Source organism: Chamaea fasciata, unplaced genomic scaffold, assembly GCF_029207755.1.
Source record: "Chamaea fasciata isolate MVZ Bird 193981 ecotype frontalis unplaced genomic scaffold, bChaFas1.0.hap1 SCAF_16, whole genome shotgun sequence".
In the NCBI taxonomy this organism is placed as follows: domain Eukaryota; kingdom Metazoa; phylum Chordata; class Aves; order Passeriformes; family Sylviidae; genus Chamaea; species Chamaea fasciata.
In genome coordinates this window covers 8,529,926-8,551,527 of record NW_027094101.1, presented here as the reverse complement: position 1 = coordinate 8,551,527, position 21,602 = coordinate 8,529,926, and the positions used below count along the sequence as shown (strand labels likewise).

The 21,602-nt window shown below is 52.2% G+C and overlaps 1 protein-coding gene across 3 annotated transcripts in view; it reads left to right on the top strand.

The window, feature by feature from the left end:
• Nucleotides 1–4,760: 4,760 nt before the first annotated feature.
• PEMT (phosphatidylethanolamine N-methyltransferase) overlaps nt 4,761–21,602 on the top strand; it is a 42,019-nt gene continuing 25,177 nt past the window's right edge. The window contains exons 1-2 of one of the 3 annotated variants that reach the window (XM_066198263.1): nt 4,761–4,835; nt 7,526–7,633. In XM_066198263.1, the coding sequence (XP_066054360.1) occupies nt 7,541–7,633 (93 nt within the window). In that variant the 5' untranslated portion in view covers nt 4,761–4,835; nt 7,526–7,540. Of the gene's footprint in view, nt 4,836–4,989; nt 5,095–5,794; nt 5,947–7,525; nt 7,634–21,602 lie in introns of those variants that run through there. The other 2 variants (XM_066198261.1, XM_066198262.1) reach the window with 2 other exon arrangements.

Below are 21,602 nucleotides of genomic sequence, written 5' to 3'. Positions count from 1 at the left end.
CTCAAAATGTCCTCCTTCTTTGCAGCCATCTCCCAGGCTGGGGAAGCAGCCACTGCTCTGTGGTAACTGCACACCCTCGCTGCTGCTCTCTAATCAGACACGGGGTTTGCAATTAAGCGACACAGAGCAACCCTGGGGACAGAACCTGCTGTTTGAGCCCAGCTCAGACGAGTTTGGGGAGGGAGAGACCTGATTTCCCACTTAGCAGACAGGTCACGATCAGTGGATTCATTGATCCCAGAAAGCAAAGCCTCCGCTTCATTAGAGACATGCTGGTGATGAAGGTGGCCTCGGGGAGCAGGGAAGCTGTGTGAATCCTTCCCTAAATGTTATCTCCACAAGGCTCAGAGCACAGATGTCGGGAAGCTCCTCTGACAGGATGGCTTCCTCTGGAGGGAGCCTGCTCCGTCCCGTGCGCGGCTCTGAGGGCCACTGGAGCTCCCTGGAAATGCTGAGGCTGGAAAAAATGCACCTTTATGCCTCTGTGTCTGCCTCTTCCCTGTGTGCTTCTCCCCACCGACGTGTGACAAGGGCACAATGCCCCGGCTCAAAGCAGTGCAAGCTGAGGCTGTGCCAGGGCAGAGCACCCAGGCGGGACCCAGCTTCAACATAAGGCTCACCTGGAGTCAGCGTGGAATTCCCAGAGCCTGGGGGATTTGTGAGGGAGGTTCACCGAAAAGCACGGACACAACAAGGCCTTGGAGAGCTGGTTCAGGTGCAGGCAGCAGGGACAGGGCAGAGAAGAGGCAGCCTCGTCAACTGGGCACACTGAAGCTGGGCAAGACCCTTGTGCAAAGTCCTGCTCGCTCTGCTCCTGAACCACAACCGTGTGTATACAAAAAAGTTCTCACTGTAACAGCCAGATCCTGCTCTGTCCTCTGCTGCATTCCTGATTTTCCCTCCCCAGGTCAGCTTTCCCAGAGGGAGGTTTCCACCCTGGCTCCTGCCAACAGTTACTGGCAATACTTCTCGGTGCCCTTCAATGCAGCTGCTCGAGGCAGCAGATGGGGATGGGGGTTGAAGCTGAGCCAGACTGACTGCTTTGCAAGGATAGCTAGCTCAGGATAAGCCGGGCTTATGCAAGTAGCTCCATCTACTCCCGAGGTTCCCATTCTCTTCTGTAAATACCTATTGAGATACTGGTGCTACTGGGAGCAGTTTCACTGAGGTGAAAGTAGCCCACAAGCTGGAGCAGGGCCCTGCACCATCCCCTTCCCTGAAATCACGACTCTGCATGGTAACAACACCCACAGGCAGAAAAGCAAGGGAAGGACTGTGAGCCTTCCACACGGAAATTTTGAAGGTTTTCCTGCTTCTCTGCATGAGGGGAACCACGCAGGGGATGTGGCTTTTAAGAAGGTTTCTGCTCCAGGGAATCATGCTGTGCTGCTGGTTCAGGGCAGGGATGTGTCATCCTGCTCCTGCAGGTGTTAGGACTTCTTTTTTGCCAATTCTTCCAAGAAAGCATCTCCCATGGGCAAACCTGGCTGGCAGGACTCCCTGACGCCAACACAGGCATCCTCAGCTTTCACCAGTGACAAGCCTCCCACGCCGTGACACGTCCCCTTCGCAGGGGCAGATCTTGAGCTCCCAAGTATTTGGCTCCAGTTTCTGGCTCATGCTGATGCATGGACGAGCTGGAAGCAAAGCATCCTCTACCCAGCTTGGCTTCCAGTTCAGGAGCATCTCAGGCATTTGGAAAAATTTAGGTACGTGGAGGTGGTGTTGGTTGTTCTCTGTATCCCTGGGTATTTAAGGGAACTCCAGGAACAGTGGGAGCATGGAAAGGAGGAAAGGAGCAGCTGTCTCTCTGGATTTACAGGGATCAGCAGCTGAGCAAGTCCTCGGCATAACCAGGGTGTAACTGGGAGCAGAGTCTGCCTCACATACCATATGCTCCCAATCCACTGCGCTCAATCAAGCCTAATAAAATTGATAGGGGAGCATTGAAAATCTCGTGATTAATTCTTTATGATCTGTAATAGGGGAGCTGTGTGCCAATTACTCAAGTAAATCATTCATCAGAAAATAAATAGAACTAACCTCCAGCACAAACACTAGAGGATTTCGACCAGGATTGCAGGTCTGGATTGCAGCATCACATCGCTGGTGACAGCACATTATCTGATGGAGGACACAGGAGTACCTGCAATTTTGCTGCTTCTCCCCAAGGTTTTAGCTCTGTGCTCCAGCATTATTTGTTGTTCTTCACCACACGTTTCAATACTCTGTCCTTGATCTCCACGACCCATCAGCACATGCCCTTGCAGGTTTGCGAGGGCCAAACCCACAGGGATCAGCTTTATTTCAGGGCAGGTTTGAACATGGGGACCATGACACAGGCACATGGACAAAAAGGAATGGGAACAAGGCTTGTCTTTTATTTTCCCAGCAAGGAAACCAATCATTTGGCCTGGAAACTTTTTCCTGGTTTTGTAAGGAGAGCTGTCCCTCTGTGCTGGTTACCGGACTGCAGTTTCCCAATCAAAGTCCCATTTCTAAAGGAAAACCACCCAACAGCACTCCCTGCCCTAGATTTCCACACATGGGGAATTTCCCGGGTTGTGTTTGAAATTTGAAATGCTCCTGAACAAACTGCATCTTGCCAAGCCACAGTGTCCTGCTAACCCACATTCAGCATCCTTTGCCATGATGCAACTTCATATCCATTGGGGGCCTCTTGGGACCATAGTGAGATTTAAAAGGGCACTGAGGGAGTTCATGCTGAGAAAGGACTTGGGAAAGCTGAGGGCAATGTCCTCTTCCTGAGCTCTGTGCTCAGAAACGGAGAGCTGGATTAAAGGCATGCCATGGGGAGAAGGGGAGGGATGGGCACATAAAATCCAGCCTTTGCAGAAAGCCCTCTTTGTCTCCTTCACAGCTGCAGGGATGTGTCCAAGGTGGGATGAAGGCCAGCACGGAGGGGCCCCACTGCCACAAACGTCTTCTTTCCCTCTTACATGGAAAAACTTCCATGGACAGGGAATTTGGCAGTGAAAATGGCAAGGAGGCTAAAGTGTGATTCACTGCCCTAAACACAACTGAGCTCGTGGCAGGACACTGGACTCTGCAGCACGTCCCTTCACTGGGGTGACAGGACAGACGTTTCCATGACAGCCCAGCTCTGCTGACCTTGAATGAGGAGCCAGCGAGACAGTTCATCCCTCTGCACCTCCTCACCATCCATCTCTCAGGCAGACCCATTCCTCCTCCCACTGTGCCACAACATCCTTGTCCTTTCCCAGCTGGCATCACCAGGACACCCTCCCCTTGCAGCTCAGAGGACAGTTTGGAGGTTTCTCCCTGCTAATTCCTCCCAGAGAGGGAGGTGAACATCTCACACATCCCAGCCACCATCTCTTCCCCCACTGCATCCCCATGGCCCTTCCTGCTGCTCCCAGCACCCAGCTGGTGGGACTCAAAACAAACATCCTCCCACCTGCTCCCGTGGCCCAGCCCGGGAGATGGCAGAGGGAATAATTACACACTTGGCACAGCAAAATTATCCAGCGCGGGGGAGAAGAGGCTGGAAGCAGCTGAAGATCATCCATGGGGAACGCTGCTCCCACCCACAGTGCCTTGATGTGTTCCTCACCCCAAACCAGCCCGGTTCACACCGTGAATGTGCTCCTTGGGCCCTGTGTGAGCACCCCGAGCGCCGGAGCTGATGGTGCAGGTGGGGAGGTGGGGATGTGCTGGTGCACGGAGGGGTTCGGAGCAGCAGAACTAGGGAAGGCTGGCTTCCCGTGGAACCAAACCGTGATTCCTGGGGTCTGCGGAAGTGTACCCTCCAAAGATGTAATCTTCCTGGGGGGGGGCTTCAAGTGAGCCATCACTCATGCACACTTTCAGTGCCTGCCAGGACAGGAGTACTAGGATATCCTGTCCCTTCCCTGCTCCCATGAGACCCCTGGGAGGGATACTTGTACCTCATTCACACCAAATTCCTTTTTGAAGAAAATTTATTTCTTTGCAAAGCAGGATCTGCAAGAGCAGAGACCCTCAGGGGTCTACAGGGATGATACTACCCTATTTTCCAAACAGATTCAGGACTGCAGCCCATGAGGTGCACCAACCAGAAACATCCTGGAGAGGACTGAAGAAGAAAAATAACATGAGTAGTAATAATAACAGCAATAAAAAAATATACTGCACTGGCTGAAGGGAGAAGGGTGCAATGAATTGTGCTTAAAATACGTTTAGACTTGGTGGCTTTATGTTTTGCCCTTGAATGAGTAATATTGTTCAAGTGACACTTAAGTTCCTGTGCCAGGGAGCCATTGCAGCTGTTTCCCAGCTCCTGGCCCTGGTGTGAGCACTGAACCGGGACAGGACAGGGGATGGGCAGGGATGACAGAATCATGGAATCATAGAATAATTTCGATTGGAAGGAACCTTAAAGATCATCTCATTCCACTCCCAGCCACGGGCTAGGAAACCTTGCACTCGGCCAGTTTGCTCCAAGCCCAGTCCAGCCTGGCCTGGAACACTTCCAGGGATGGGGAAGTCAGTTTCTCCGGGCAAAAGGGAATGGGCAGGGAGCAGGCAAGGGGCAGGCAGGGGGGCTGGCAGGGGACAGGCAGGGGAGTTGGCAGAGGACAGACGGGGGCTGGCAGTGCCCCCGCAGCAGCGGTGCCCCCTCGGTTCTCGCTCCCTCTCCCAGCAGGGCAGTCCCACTCCCAGCCGCACTCCAGCTCCCGGTGGGGGTTCCGTCCCGCCCGCTCCCGCTGCTCCCGCGGGCAGGGTCGAAGTCCAGCCCCGGGGCCGCTCGCCGTCCCGCCGCGGCCCGACACCATCACGGCACCCGCAGCGGAGGCGGCCGGGCCGGCGGCGAGGTCAGTGCAGTCCCCGGCCCGCAGGCCCCGGGCCCGGCGCGGCTCCAGGCCCGGCTCCTCCCGGGGAGGCGGGACCGCGGCTCCCGGCGGCGCCACCGCGGGCTCGGCGCTCGGCCCGGGCCGGGGGCGCGGCGGGGGCAGCCCGGCCATGGCGGGGCGGCCCGGGCCGGGCGCGGGGCGGCGGGAGGCGGCGGCGGGCGGGGCCCGGCGCTTCCCGCGGGAGTGCTGCGAGGGGCTGGGCGGCCTGGACTACGGCCAGGTACCGGCGGGCCGGGCGCGGGCGGGAGGGCGGCCCCGGGGAGGGCCCGGCCTGTGGCAGCGGAGGGAGCCCGGGGATGGATCTCCCCCGCCCCGCTCGGTGCCGCCGCGGGGCTCGGCAGATCCGCTGGGAATCGCCCCCGGGTTGTGCCCGCAGGTGCAGCCAGGCCTCGGGATGCTCGGTCCCCGCTTCCCCGTGTGCACCCAGCGCCCTCCCCAGCCCGGTTTCGCCCCAGCAGGGGCGGCACGGTCTGAGCGGGAAGCAGGGGCTGCGCTGGCACTGCGCGGAATGCCCGGGGGTGCTGCCACCGGCTCACCCGGGTGCCCCTGCAGCTCTTGCCTAAGTGCCCGTGCCGCTCTCATTCAGGTGTCCGTTTATCTCTCGCTCAGGTGCCGTGACAGCTGTCACCCAAAGTGCCCATGCAGCTCTCACCTAGGGGCCTGTATTGCTCCCCCCGAGTGCCTGTACGGCTGTCACCCGTGTGCCCATTTCTGTCACCTGGGTGCCTGTACGGCTGTCACCCGTGTGCCCATTTCTGTCTCACCCAGGTGCCCATTTCTGTCACCTGGGTGCCTGTACGGCTCTCACCCCGCTGCCCACGCTGTTCCCACCCTCCCTGACTCCGGGGCTGTGATCAAGCGGGCACCGCTCGCCACGGTCATTGATCCCCCACCGTGGAGGAGGGGGCAAAGTTGAATGTTCTGTGCCTGTTACGTGGCTGTCCCAGCAGCTCGCAGAGACAGCTCATCCCATTAGGGCTCCCCTTTTATCCCGAAAAGCACACGCGAGGCACAGGCCAATCTGCCTCCCGCTGGCAGCCGCGAATTTGGTTGTTGAGCAGGAGAAAAGAAGGTGAGTGCAATGTTAACGATGGTGCCTGCCAGGAGTTAGTAGGTCAAGAAGCTTTTGTTCAGCCCGTGCTAGCACTGTGCTCAGCACCGTACAAAATGAGAGGAAAGAAGCTGTCCTGGTCCCACGGGGATTGCAATTGAAGCGGGATTAGACAGTTCGGCCCCGGTGCCAGCAGCTGTTTGGGTTGTGGCTTGACAGTCTGGAGGGAGGAGGTCTGGTGGAGAAGGGCTGCTCGGGGGTGAAGGGAGGGGAGGAGAGGCTGTGGAGGGTGGGAATAGGGGGAGATGGGTCTGGATCAGGCTCTGGAGGCTGTTCCCACTGTTCCCTGCCAGCACCTGTGTCCCCAGGGCTCGGATGGGGAAGCCTGGAGGATCTGGGGCAGTGGTGGTTTTGGGGGCAGCTGTGGACCCCCGTGAGGATCCCCCTGTTCCCACGGCTGTGTGGTCTTTGCTCCCGCACTTTGCACCTTGGGCAGTCGTGGCTGGGCAGGAGGCACTTGGAGCGACTGGATGTGCCCTGGGCCAGCACGGGAGCTGTTCCAACAGCCTTTTCTCCGGGCTAGGAGAGGTACTGGGTTTACCAGCCCCTTTCCACGGATGACGCTGTGGTTCTGGTTCTTTCCAAGAGCCTGTGAGGAGCCAGTGGGAATTTCTCTCCCGGACAGGCGAGGTGGAGCTGATACTTTTCTGAGCTGTGCCTGTCCCCTGGCATCCAAAGGACTCACAAACACAGCTGTGTTGGGGAAGCAAAAACCTTCCACGTCTCGATGTTGTCTTGGTTTTGATTCAAGTGAGGGCTGGGCTTGGGCTGGGCTATTTGGTGTTTTTGTTTTCAAACGTTTTGACCAAGGGAGAAAAAAAAAAAAAAAAAAGAAGAAGAAAAAAAAAAAGAGGACACTGGCTTTTTTTCATCCAAATACCAGCACAGGGAGAGGGAGTGAGGAGGCAGAAGCAGCATGGCTTACTGCACGTAAAAATGCTGACAATGTCAGGGAGCTGTCTTGGGAAAAATCTCTCTTTCTTAAAAGGAGAACAGTGAGTTTTAAGGGGTTTTTGTTGTTGTCATGAAGGCAGGAAATGCTTTTGCAGCTCCTTACGGTGCAAATGCATTCCCCCTTGCTGTGGAGGGGGTTTGCATCATTCTGACTTAATGGGAGACAAGTTTGAAGCTGACACAGTTCATTGGTAGGGGGTTCCATGCAGACTGGCATCCCTGGGACAGTCCTGTGTCCCAAGGGTCACTGAGTTGCTGTGGAATGGTGCTCCCTCTCCTAAGACACTCATGAGTTGGCAGCTGAGGCCTGGTGCTCGTCCTCAGAGCAGCAGTGTCACCTCGCTGCCTGTGTCCTTCTGGGGCTCACGGAGAGCCCAGTGCCCCTGAGGTTTGGGGGGACAGCTTGGAGAAGTCCCCATCCTTCTTCTGGGCTTTGCACCCTGACATAGCACTTTGCAAGCTGTAACAACACATTGCTTGGGGCTGGTAAAAGGTTCATCTACCCTTGGGGCAGCCGCTGGGTTTGGTTTAAGGGGAAGTGTCCCTGTGGGATCCTGCACTCCAGTAACCATCCCTTCTTCCACAGGTGGATGTGGCAGCCATGGTGCAGCTCTTTGGCTACGTGGATGTGACTGACACTGACTTCATTGTGGCTGTCCTCTCAATCGCCTTCAACCCTCTCTTCTGGAATGTGGTAAGGACTGCCTTTGTGCCAGCTGCTCCTTTACTCTCAGCCTTCCTTTCCCAGTTTCCTTTGACAGGAAAAATCTCTTTGGGGAAGTTTGCTGGGCTGGGTGGGGGGAACTGTGCTCAATTAGACCTTAGGAGTGGATGAGCAGGGAGCTGTTCTGCAGCACCTGGGGCTGGGGGTGACTGTGAGGGCTGTCACAGAGGAGGTGAAGGTAGGAGCCAGTGCAGGATACAGAAGGAATTGAGAGCTGAGCTTGGGAAAGGGAGCGGAGCAATCAAACCCATCCTTCAGCCACATGTCCCACCCCGCAGCCAGGCACTGCTCACCACTGGGACTGAGCATGAATGGCATCAATCCCCAATCAGGGTGGCTGCGCTGGATATGTTGCCTGCTGCTTCCCCTTGAAACACGTTGGCAGCTGTTTGTGTGGATGGCAGGAAGCAAAAACAGTCAGCCAAAAGTTGGCCTGAAAAAATTCCTCCTCCACCATGCAGCAAAGTCTGGCAGAGAGCTGCAGGGTTGGCAGCAAACCAGCCCTAGGAGGAGCAGGATACCTGTGCATGGGTGATGTTTGCTGTGGCTGTGGGTGCCACAGTGCTTTGGGAGCCAAGGCTGGAGAAACCTCCACTGCCTGTTACTGCTGTGGTTTGCTGCCTCCTTGCAAAACCGGCAGGAGTCATTGCTAGCTCCGTTGTGGAGCATTCCAGAGCCAATGTGCCAAGCAGGAAGCCCAGGCTGGCTGCAGGACGAGGTGACTTCCACCCTGCAGCACCCTCAGCAGCACAGCTGAGCATGGGGTGAAACATCCCTGCGAGCACTCCTGGGAATGGGATGTCATCTCAGCCATGCTTCCCAAATCTGCCTTCCAAACCTCCCTGCAGGAATTCTCTCCCTGGAGAACTCTCCTTAAAAAGGCCTTATTTTTCCAGAGGGGGAGGACTCCTCTCTCTGAGTGCGGGGGCTCCTGAGATTTTCTCACGCTGGGCTTTGGAAAAGGGAGGCTCTGCTGGCTGTGAGTCACTTTGGAAACCTCTGTTGGAGCTCTTTGTTGAAGCCTCCCTAATTTTTCATGCAACTCGTTATTAAAAAGTCTCACGGTGTCTGAAATGCGAGCTGGAATATGCCACATTATTTCGACTGCGGAGTCATCATTTAGCATAAAGAATCAATGAACAAGAAGATTCAGGATGTGGTCTCCGGGGGGAGAGGCTGGCTCCAGCGAGAAACTGCATGAAAGGCAAAGAAAAAAGTACTTTATTAGCATCTGCTGCTATGCCTGCAACTCGTGGGACGCCTGCAGCTTGGGAAATAGCGTTGCTTTTTGGATCGGGGGTTTGGCTGCTGTTAAAGGAGAGGGAAAGCCGATGTAAGAGCGGGACGTTCGTTGCTCTGCGCTGCTGTTGTCCCCTCGCAGGGACTGGAGAGCGGCGCCGTTGGCAGCAGGTGGCACTCCAAGCCAGACGTGCAGGGCTGTGCCTGGGAGCAGGAGGTTTGAGTGAGCAGCCTGAGCTGGAGGTTGGGGAGAGCTCTGAGCGTGGCATTCCGTCTTTCCCCCGCTGGGCCGGGCCGGGTGGATCTTACAGTCCCTGTGCTTCCATCCTTGCTCTGCCCAAGCCCCCGAGCATCTCCCTGGTGTTTTCAGCCCCAGTGTGTGGCTCACACCAGGCAAGGCTGGAAGGCTCTTGCAGGGAGTCTGTGGGTCCTGCAGCCCTAAACAAGCCCCCACTGTCGGGTACATTTCAGCAAGAGTGGCCCTGGCTATCCTTGGATTTTCCCTGACTTGCTTCTTTTTCCTCCTCCCCATCCTTTTATCCATGTGATCATTGTGCCCTCCCTGCACCCAGCCAGCAGCTCTTCTTTCTTTCCCTACATCCCTGCACAGACTCTCTCTGTCCTTTGCTGTTTGAGTTCCTTCCCAGCAGCTGAGATTGCTTCTGCATCTGAATTACTCTGGGTTTCCAAAGAGCTTCAGTGCAAAGACTGGAATTCTACACAGTGCCAAGCACTCTTTGCTCTCTCTGCTCAATCACTAATGTGGGACACTGGTCAAAATCCCTCCTGTGCATGAAATTCCTGATTTGGATAGAAATTGGGTGGGGATACATTGGTTTAGTTCAGTGTCTTAATTCCCTGTTTCTGCCGAACTCCAGCCAGGTCTGCCTCTTCCAAAGTTTGGTGCTGGGTTTTCCTTGCTGTGCAGTGCCTCTGAATAAATATGTGGTGTGAAAACCCCAGCTTCATGCAGTGCTTGGATCATGGAGAGGCACATCCCAAGGCTGTGATCATAGCAAGGTGACATGGTGAGCACCAGGCATGTTTCTCTGGGACAAAACCTGCAGAGTTTTGGGGGTGAAGCACAAACTCTGGAGGCTGTGGAGGAGTGTGGCCTCCAGAGAAAAACGTGATGCCTGTCAGGTTGGTGGATGTACTTTAGGTAAGAGCGATTTTGAGGACCAGAGCCTCAAAATGGGGCAATTTGCAGATTCCAGCTGGGCTGTGCTGATGCTCCCTCCTGTACTCTGCAGGGGAGAAAAGCTCTTCCAGAAGGCCTCAGGACTCACAATTCCCACTTTCCTTCCTGCAGGCATGTGCAGGAGGGTACAGGCAATCTCTCCTGAGGGCCACCTGCTGCATTTCCTCACTGAACCCAGGGCTTGCATCTTCTCTTCTGCTTCCACCCCCTTTATGCCAGTTAAAATCCTGCCTGTCCCTGGACAGGTTGTATTGTCCATGGCACAGCCTGAGCGTGTTCCTGTGCTATTCTCTAGTTTTTACTGCATTTATTCCTCTCTCCTGCTCGTGCTGTCTCTGCTTTCCCACCCACTGTGTCTGTTATGAGAGGAGCTGCTGGGAACTGTGGTCCCACAGGAGGCAGGGTGCAGGTGAGGTCTCAAAAAGAAGCAATGGAACTGTTTTGGGAATGAAATCTCTTTAAACTCCTCAAGGATGTTCAGTGCAGCCAGGAGACCTGAGCCACCGTGGGGCTGTAGAGGGGCACCCCAGCAAGGAGCAGCCACTGGATCTCTGGAGCTGTGCCATAAAACATTAATGAGGCCAGAGCAGCAGGAACTTCAATAAATCCCATCTGTGTTTGGAAAGCTGCAGAACGATGGGAGAAACTTCTCATCCCTTGGTAACTAAGGAAGGCATTAAATAAAAACTCCTCAGGGACAAACATTTTCAAGCCAAGAGAGGCAGATAACCTGCATGCATGAGGCTCTAAAGAGCTGGCTGAGCCTTGGCACACGAGGACTTTCTAGAAAGCTGGAAGGTTTCTGTCACTCTCAGTAGCAACCAGGCATAGCCGTGAGGCCGGCAGTCTGACGTCCATCACCACGCAAGTGAGTTTTAAGTGGGGAGTGCATCCATCAGCAATCTTTTCTTGATTTGAGCCTCTTAAAAACTTAGGTCTGGCGTCATGGACCGATTTAGAAATGGCTCATCTTCAGCTGGCGCCCCAGAGCTCACTCCTCCCGTCACCTCCAGTCACCCCCTCGAGACACCCTGTGTGTCTCACAGGGATCTGCAGGGTGAAACCTCAAATGTCACAACTAGGAACAGGCTGGGCGTAATTTAGGGTGATTTTAAAGAAAATAGACCCCATCAGACGGTGATTTTATTCTTCAAGGTTGCAGCTTTTCCCGTTCAGGGTAACATGATCTCTGTTCTAGGCTTCTGTCAAGCGTTCAAGCTGCAGGAGGTTTTGATTAAAGAAGTAGTTGCACAGGGACCTGGGCTGACAACGCCTGAGTCCTGATGGATGTGTATCTCTTGGTTCATTTATTTTTAATTTCCCATCATTTTTTCCTTTTTTGGAGACTGGAGCAGTCTGCCTAGTGGGTAAGAAGTCCTTGGACTGGAAGGGAGGGGGGAGATTGCAGGCTCTGGCAGTCTGATTTCACCTACCTCTGACCACTTCTTGCTAAACTCGGAGGAAGGTGCCAGGCCTAAAACATCCTCACGCTGCTGGGAAGTTGATGGAAGCTCAGGAGTTGTCGGGATTCAGACCTCAGTGAGCCAAAATCTGAGAAACCTTTTGGGGACAGGAGAAAAAAGCCTGATGCTGGGAGATTTCAGCAGCTCTCACTGCCTGTCTTAGTAAAGGAAAGGTTTGAGCCATGGCTTGGTGGTGTGTCAGCACCTCGCTGGGGAAAGGAAATTGCAGGGTATGAAATAACTGTGTGAGGGCTGGGATGGCAGCAGAGCCTTGTGGGGAGTGCACCTCAGTTATCTGAAGTTTACAGGATTGGGAGATGAATGAGTCGGGGTGATTCAATATTTTTTTTCAGGCCTGCAAATTCTGTCAACCTGTGAGACTTTTGTGGGCTCCCCCACAAACCTCTGCCTTGCTACAGCCACAGGGGAGAGCAGAAAACAGCCCTCAACCAGCTTCTGGAAAGTGCTTTTAGACCCCATCATAGAAGCCATGGCACAGCGGCGATGATTATCTGCTTATAACAGATGCTAGATCAATAGCGGGGCTTCAAGCTACGCTGCAAGGCAATTGACTGCAGAAAGTGTTTCTTTATTGGGGTAAAGCTGGGCTTGCAACGAGGCTCAGATCCGCTCTTACATCTCCGGTCTTAAAATGTCACCACCAGCTCTGATGCCTTTCATCCTTTGTGCAGGGAGAGAACGCACATTATTCATAATTGGACTCTCTACCAGGCAGCAATAGCCATTTTCATTTCCTACAATAGCTGAGAAAGAGTGAGGATTTGCCTTCTTTTTTTTTTTTTTTTTTTTCCATCTCCCAAATAGCGTTTAGTGGCAATTTTATTCCAAGTGACTTGGTAACGCTTTCACTCTGGCAGCGAGGGCTTCGTAACGCGTGGAAGCGGATGGCATCGATTCTCCAGCTCTCGTAACAGAGCCAGTCCTGCCTGGGTGTGTAACACCAGGCCTGTTTGTCTCCTAAATTTAGCTTTTCCAGCGTGTTGGCACCGCTGTGAGCCACATAACAAGCACCAAAACTGGGTCGCACCCTCCGGCGTGCAGGCTGGAGTGGCACAATTAGGAGCTCTGTCACCTCGAGGGAGAGCCACGTCCTTCGTCCCAGCACTGCTTCCCACAGCCTCACAGCTGGAGGTGATGGTGTTTGCATCCAAATCCTCTTGAAGAAGCTGTGCAATATATTTTTATGATGTCCCTGCAGGCTGAGCTGCCTGTGGAGGGGGTGTTGTGGAGCCCGGCCTGGCCAGGCAGCTGTGGGCTGAGATGCTTTGTCTGTGTGTTAAGCTGGGCACGATCTCAGGGCTCTGGGTGAGGTGGTGACAGTCATTCCAGCAGCTGCCCACCCACCGTGCACGGGTACCTGCCAAGACAGGCTGTGCTTGGGAAGCTGAGCCATTTCTGTGCCTTTTCCTAGAGTGAATTTGGGATCCAGCTGGTGTGCGACGTGCCTGCTCAGCATTTCTCAAAACCAAGGTCAGAATCTGCCTCTCACCTCACAGCTGACCCGATAAGCAACCTCCTTTTTTTAGCATCTGCAGAGTGCTTCTCTGAAAACCCAGGGTCTTTGTTGTATATACTGGACTTCTCTTGTTTAGTTATTTAAAAATAAACTGCAGGCTGCTGGCAGCCCTGCTGGAATAAGTCAGCACACACACAAAAGATGAAAAAAAAAAGAAATATTTAAGCCAAGAGTCTTGTTTCCATATGGATCAGAGGATTATCTGTAGACCCTGGAAAGCTGGAAAAGGCCCTTTCTTCTCCATCCCACTCCATCCCTCACCTGCCATCCTGCTGCTAAGCCTTCTCACGTGCTGATGAGGTGCTGCTCATGAAATGGCAAGTCTGTGACCACCTGTGTCTCACGGGACAAGGGAAAAGGTGCAGCTGGAAGCAAAAAAGGAAGTGGTTTTATCTACCCAGACTGGGAGGTGTGGAAGAGACAGCTCCTCCTGTGTGGCCCTGGGCTTTGGCAGTGTTTGTGCATAGCCTGGGGACTGGGAGCTACTGGAGCTACTGGAGAGGGGAGAAACCCACTGCCACCCCTGGAATGTCAGTGATCCAGGGGCTGGGCAGGGGCCTGCCACAATCACACACGTGAGCCGGATGTGATCCAGCTGTACCATGGCACAGACTGTTTAGCAGAAGCCTGCCCAGTTCCCAGAAGGATGGGATCTCCCAAAATAGTCTGTTTTATGAAGAAATGCAGACACGCACAGTGTGCTGGGTGCTTTTGGGAGGTTATTTCCTGTAAGCCCTGCTGCAGCGCTTCCATCATGATGCAGTTGCACCTTCTGCATGTCTGGAGACTCATGGTGGGAAGGGAGGCCTTGGGGTTTCGTGGTGGGGGTGCTGACTCTGGCTTGTGGCACCCCAAAGAAAATGCCACCTCATTTTCCCTATTTTTCCCCTCTGGATGAACTCCAAGGGGACACATCTCAGTGCCGGTTGCTCGCATGGCAGCAGCAAATGGGTGGGAAAGCAGATTAGTAAATCACTAAAGCAAAACCCTCCATGTGTTTTCCACCTCTCTAATGACCTCAGTGACATGTGCAACTGGAAATGGTTCTTGGCAGGAACATCCCACATCCCTGCTCTCCTGAGTGTGGCACCAATACTTCAGCAGCCTGATCACAGCAGTGCTTCTTGGACATGGGTTCCTTCTAAATATTAGGAGCCTCGTCTTAGTTGAAGCAAACAAGTATATGAAGGCTCCCAGGCTGCCTGCCTGCTTCTGCCCTCTTACATTTCCCTTCCTTAGGGATCCTGACAAAGCTTTAAAACCCCTATACCCAAATGCAGGGAAAGACAGTTGATTTTTGGAAGCTGGTGCTGGTGTATTTTGTTTGATGGAGCACGTGAGCTGTGGACACAAGAGTGTGCCTGGCTTGGTTGATATGTGGCAGAGGGATGGGAGCAGCAGTGCACTGACTGTACAGAAAAAGGGGTTTTGATTTTGGAGGGTGACCCCAACGCAGTGGAAGGGCTGTGGAGCCGCTACCTGAATTTTCCTTTTCCCTGCCAAGCTATCTGGAGCTTGCAAGCTTCTGTGCTTGCTCCCATGCAGGAATGACGGGCAACTTTTTTACAAAGTTAAAATTTTGGTTTCCAGAAAAGCTGGAAGCCCCAGGGTTTTACACCTTCATCGAACTGCCTTGCTCATCCAGTGAATGTTGAGGTCAAGGAGAGAAAGACTGGTGGGAACTCTTGATTTTCCCATGTGTCATTGAAGTCATGAACCTCTATGGAGAAGTACAGACTCACATGGATTGGACGATATCTAACTTGGTTTTTTTCTTTGTGAAACCTTTTTTTGTTCCCTTTTTTTACTCCCCCAGATCAGGGATGATGCAGCTGTGGGCTCGTTCTGCAGGTCTGCATGTGCAAGCTCTGCTTTGTCTGGCTGAAGGGCTTTCACTTGCTATTTGTGTAGGCCCATTTTTGTCGTGATCCTTTTTATACTTTGGGGAAGAAAAAGGCTATGAACAGCTCACAGCCCTGAAGAGGGTGAAATGGACATGGGTTTTAGCAATTTTCTGTGCTTTTGGTTGTTGCAGGGAAGCCTGACCATCAGGGCTCCCAGAGCACCTTCGTCGCCTCCTTTGTGTGGTGGGAGGTTTGCTCATTATCTGGTTTCTGCTTCACTTATAAAAGAAGCTGTAATTGTAGCAGCTCCTTGCCATAAACGCACAAAGACATTTTCTGTGAAGGAAAGTGTGCATGCAGCTTTTATGATCCTTTACAGTACTTCTTCTGCCCACTATTCTTGCCTCTTGCCCTTTGTCCAACATCATCTCTGTGCCTGCCTGCTGCTCAGCGTGATCACCTCTGGCTTGAACATCTTTTTTCCACCTTTTAGATAGAAAAAGTTGGTCATCCTCTTAGTCAGTCTTGTTGAGTGAAGAGAAGACAGACCACAAATCCCACCATGTAGTCAGGTGTTCCTGCCTCTTCCCTCAGAGCTGTCAGCCCCATAGCAGATGCTCAACCCGCGTCATCCCAGGTAGGATTTTGGACTGAGAAGGAATACCTTGTCCATCTGTCTGTGACTGAGGTGTCCATCTGTAACAGGAAGTGATACCAAATCTGATCATTTTGAGGCATGCATGCCTGTTCCTATAAAAAACGGAATGACCTCAGATGAGATACTGTTTTTTTTAACTATGAAGCATTCCTACTTAGTGCCCTTTCCTGTTTATTTTTACCAGGACATTGTTGTAATGACTGCAGTCTTACTCATTTCATTCCCGAGGCTGGAGAGCTGCACTGAATTAGTTTCATTTCGAGATTTTGTCGTACAATCATTTTCCAGGGAATGATGTGCTCAGAAGCCAAAGCAAGTGCATTGCCCATCGGAGGAGCATTACTTTTCTTCCTGTATCCATTAAGCTTTGGTCACTGGTGCAGACGTGAGTAGATCCATATCTGGAAAGACTTTCTCAGCCTCTCTCCTCCACCACTGTGCAGGCCTCTAGTAGAAATCTGTGGAGCAAAAGGCTGTGAGAATCTTTGAGCATGGGATGCAGGGCTGGTATCTGCATCCCAGCGTTGGGCTTTGAGGCTGCAGGAGGGGGAAGGAGCTGCCCTGGGATGCAGATCACAGGATCTGAGGATGACTGAGTGTTCTCTTGGCTTTTGGGTTACTTTTCTTGCATTGCACAGATGAACAGATACCGTGGGGCACGTGGTTACACCCATCCGCACCCAGAGGAACCCCAGTGCTGACACGAGCAAGACCAAGGGGTCCCGTGGTTGTGTTTAACCCTTCAGGTTGTTATTACTCGTTGTGCCCCGTGTGTTGAACATCTCATCCCCAGGCAAAGGGGAACAGATCCCTCCTTACATAAAGATCACATTGTCCCTCTCTGTTGTTGCTGCCACGACGGCAGCATCACAAACACGCGTGTCCTCAGTGGGAAATGTTCCCAGGGGAGGCTTAACACAGAGCCTGGAACATGATCTGTCCAGCTGGGAGAGGACAGGAGGCCGTTCCAGACGAAATCAGTGCTTTGCTGAGCATGGCCAGTGCAACCAGTACCTCTATTCCAACAACCTCTCACTCCCCTGTGAAAGAGTATTGGATTTCTCTTGCATTTTGTGCTCTCTGAGGTGGATTTATTTTTTTCTCCCCCCTTCTCTGTCCCCCTCCCATCACAGCTCCTGGCAGAACGGTGAGCAAGTACACGCTGTCCAGAGGATGGGTGTGTTGGGACTCCTTATTAGCAGACTTATTCCAGAGAATTAAACCCTAATTTCACAAAAGGGCAGCAAGAGAGCGGCTGCAGCTCTGGAAGAAGCTGAGTTGGCTTTGTGTGTTGTTTGCAAATAGCACGAGAAGTCCTGGTCTGAGCCTGCTGCTCCTGGTCACTGGGGTATTGTGACCAAAAGAGTAATGGTTGTGTTTCTTTTCTATTTAAAACAAAAGTTACAAAGTCATGTACAAGGAAACCAGCCACGGCTCCTCTACCATGCTGTCACTTGTGCCTCCATTTGTTTTTTATTTCGGGCAGAGCTTTAAAATGTTCCTATTCCTTTTCCCCTTCATCTTTTTACCACCCCGCTGCAAAGTGTTCCTCTGCAGTGCCTGTCATTGTTTCTCCCTGTATTAATTGTTGTGTGTAATTGTGACCTGCCGCAGGACGCTGCCTTGCTCTATTAGAGAGAGGTGCTAATGAAGAACATTGGGTACCACATGACAGGAGAGCAAGGCTCAGCTCTCCAGGACGTGTACTTGCTGTACTGTTACTGCCAGCCCGGGCAGAAATGGTGTTTTTGTCTCTCATCACTCACTGGCTAATGATTGTAATTTTTACTTGCTGAGAAACTCTGGATATTACGGACTTCATTAACAGATACATGAGATGCTACCAGGCCTGCTTTAGGGGGAGAGAGGAAGAAAACAACCCCTGCGTGGAGGCAATTTTATTATTTATCTGTAGCAGTAGAAAGGACGCGGAATTAGTGTGGGATTCGGCGGTGTGGCTAATGAGCTGGGCTGAGCTGGAATCCAAGCAAACCTATTAACGAGAGAAAACTGCAAAGATGATGCCCAGGCCTGAAAACCTTCACATCAAACACAGGATCCAGGCAGTGCTGGGATGGCTCAGCTGCTTTGTCTTCCTCCGTGTGGGGCCAGGTGCTTTTGTGCTGCTGTGTTTGTGTCTCGAAAGGCTGCTGCTTGCTGTCACCCACAGCCTTTCTCCATCCCCTTCTCTCCTGCCAGCTCCTACTTACTCATACATTGGGTGAATTGGAGCCTCTGATTTAATCTTTAAGACAACAGAGCCAGAGTATTTTCACTCCCATGGGCCACAGCTCCTTGAGTAATTGCCTGAATTGAAATGTTGCAGCATCCAGCCCCAGTTTTCGGTTGCAGGCAGTGTGACATCTGCAGGCTGGGCTGGCTGAGGACACTGGCTGCTCGCAGTGGTACCTGAACCTGTATCTGCAATTAAATACAGGTCATAAAGGAGAGAAAGAAACACCTGATTTAGCTGACACCTCCAGTATAGCTTTACACATTCTCTTCGCAATGAATCAGAGGCTGCAAGTAATGTCAGTTGTTAGGTGACCTCAATCTCCTTTTACCTGGAGCCTGTGAAGGCTTGTTTCAGTTCAGGAACAGGGTATTTCTTACACAGCATCTGCTGGCTGAAGATTGACCATTTTCACTCCACCTAGAATAACTGTTTTTTAATCAGGCTGACCTTATTTGCAACAGCGATAGCAATTGGAACTAGAGGTTTGCAGTAGCCTTGGAAAGCTTTGAAGAGCAGAATAGATGCTTTGTGACACAGATAAAGCTTTATCCCCACATTTAAAACCAAACCCAAGGTGCTGAAGCAAATTCAGAGGGGCTTGACCTCAGCACTGTGATCCATTGGGATCGAGGGCCTCACTTGGAAATAACTCCACGAAGGGAGGTGCAAAAAAGTAAAAGGGGAGTCTTAAAAAAAAAAAAAAAAAAAGGAGAGATGTTTATCTTGTAACGTGGCATTTGTACTGAGTGCTTGCTGACAGTGTGGTGCAGCAAAGCGCTTGTCTTCCTAAACCGTGCCAGTTCAAACATCGTCAGTGCTATTGTTGGATCGCTTTGTTTGAAAATGGGTCTGTTGGGTAGACGGCCTGGTTCGGTGAAAGTAGCTGTTCAGAACACTTCAGGCACTTCCTCAGCTTTGCTTTATTTAGGGCTGCATGAGTACCAGCAACAGGAAAAAAAGCCATGCAAATACAGGATGTGAGGTGGGCAGAATGTTCTCAGTCACTCAAGAGACTGGCACACACCTTTGCTTCTGGTTTGTTTATGAAAGTGCCTGCTATGGGCTGCCTGTTTCCAATCTGTTTGCCCCAAGGAAAACACTCTGAGCTTCAGAGAAACGTGTGAAAATACAAGGCTTGTGGTTTTCTGGATAGGAACTGTTTGTAGTGGGAAGCTGAGTGCAGGCCAAGTCATCTGGGCATGAAAGATGAAAAGAAATCTGGCAAAATGCTTCACCGTCCTGCTCACGAGATGCTGCTCATCTGGCAGCACTTACCTTCCCTCTGAGCTCCAGCAGAGCCCCGCATATTTGTGTAGTTTCTGCCTTTCCCCTAAATCTCAGGAGATTATTTTATTTGGTCGCATTCGTGGTTTAGAAGAGCTGGGTGTGTCCCAGCTGCTCCCATTCCCCCCGTGCAGCCCGTGTCCCTCCCACTGTTGGGCCATCCCTTCCACATCCCAGGCTGGGACTGGAGGGGCCCTTCCCAATCCCGTGCTGCACTCTGGAGAAATCATTATCTCACAAATAGTTTTTCCATGGGATTTGCTGGCTGAGAAAGTCAGGTTGGGCTGTGGAGCCTGGATTCCCTGTGGTGGGAGCACATCGGCCTTCCCCTTCACTCTCAGGGAGCTGCTCATAAGGGCTCCCCATGCCCACTCTCAGAATTAATTAACACAGCTTGTTCTGGGTTATTGAAATCACCTGCCTTCAGCTTCGAGCTCTTTGGACATAAATCATGAGCTCCTTGATTTGAGAAGAAACTGTTCGGATTTTGTGTTGGAAATTGCTAGCAAATACAGCCCATATTCCGTGTCATTTTTGTTTTTATTGAAGAGGAGAGGATGTGGCTCATGGAACATTGATGGACCCAGGCTGCCTTGGCGTACACTAAGCAAGGGCTTGTTTTCATTGCAGCCAGCTAATGAGATCCTACTTTGACAAATCACATAAACACTATTAGAGAAATGAAATTTTTTATCTCACTCTTTATCATGAGTGGATTCAAGGTAAAGGCTCGTATGGAGGTAATCTGGAGGGATAACTCTGAGGTAAAGCGTACCTAGTCTTTATGAAACCCTTATCTGTTTACCTGCAGGCTTGTTTTACCTTCAAGGCTGTTAGCTGAGGTGACCTGTGCCATTTCAGTCCAATTACTTTCGTTAGGCATGGGTGCAGGGAGGGTTGTTTCTTAGGCTAAACATGGTGGAGGCAGATTGGGTTGCTTCAATATCCTTCCACTTCTAAAGAAGTGGAATCGCTTTACTCTTCTCCCTTTGTCAAAGTGCTCAGACTGGACCCTGTTGACCTCCTCACTGGCAGCATTCATGAGGAAAGAGTCACTAGAAGAGGCACTCCAGCTTATGTTTCATCCTCTTAACTTGCTGTTTTGGGTGATGGGCTCTGTAGGCAGTGAGGGTTTCTCGTGCTGTCTCATTTCAGTGCAGCTTTTTGGTTTTAGAGAGCAGTCCACCCTGCTCTCTGCTTCTAGGTAGTTGTCTTCTTCAGCACTGATATGTTTGAATCCCTTTGTGTGTTTCAAGCCCCATGTTCCACTGTGAGAGCCTGCAAACGTGGTTTTTTTTCCCCTCTGTGCAGCTCTTTGTCACCTGGGTGTGCAGCCCCAGTGTTCCAGCTGGCTGTTCCTCACCTCAGTGTCCTTGAACAGCCAGGCCACACATCGCCTTGTCTCTCCAAAATCCCACTCCTGTTTCTTTTGGCTGGAATAAGCAACAAACCCCCCATCCAGAGCCAGTGAGTGGCAATGGAAAAAGCTTCCTTGCGTCAAATCGACGCCTTCCTTTCCAAACTGAAAGCCTTTGGCAGACATGGAGGAGCTGAGCTCTGCTGCTCAGCTGTGGCTCGCTGACAAATGTTACTGCCATCACACCAGTGAGGGAATGGGAAAGGGGAAAAACAACTGGGATAGCTTGCTGGGGAGACCTGGATGAGCCAGCCTGTCCCCATCTCTTGGGACTCCTGCCAGCCCTCAAACCAGGATGCTTGGAGCCCCTGCCATGCTCTGGCGCCACGTGCATGGGCACAGACTGTCACCTGTTGTCCCCAGAGCCTGGTGCTTGCCATGAAATCATCTCTGAGTGCATTTTTTCTTAGGCTATTACCATGAAAAAGCCTTTGCAAGCTCCATGGACACAGTCCTCAGCCTGCTTTGCCTCACAGCTCACATGAAACCATTAAGATGGTGCTTGTCTCTTCTGATATCGGTTCAGTGTTTTAATTGCATGAACTGGAAGCTGCTGCTCCAATACTTGGTAGGGGAACTTTGCAAGGCTTTAATCATTTGCTAAAAAGCTTTCAGGCTGCATTACCATCTCATGGCTCTCTGTAATGGAGAGCCTGTGAGTTGAGAAACTGTCAGAGAAGTAACTCATTCTCTGCATCAGGTAGTCCAAAGCTGCCACACAGTTTTTCCTAGTGCAGGCAGGAGGCAGCTAAGCAAAGTAGAGCCCAGTGGGATGCTGGCAGGAGCTTGGCAGCTGTGACCAGCTCCTGCGAGGCACTGTGCTGGCAGAAGGGTCTCAGAGCCTCATGATGGTCTCCTGGTCACCCCAAGTTCTCCTCCAGTGGGGGTGGCTCAGCCTCCAGCTCTGCAGTGTCAGCTTTCCACGGTTTAGTGCTTGCAGAGGTGAGGGGTGATGCTGCCACCCCACCAAAGGGACAGCAGGTGATGGCACGTGGGATAAAGGCTGCTGGATGATCTGCTGGCCCCCGTGGAGGAGCGCAGCTGAGAACTGGTGGCTCAC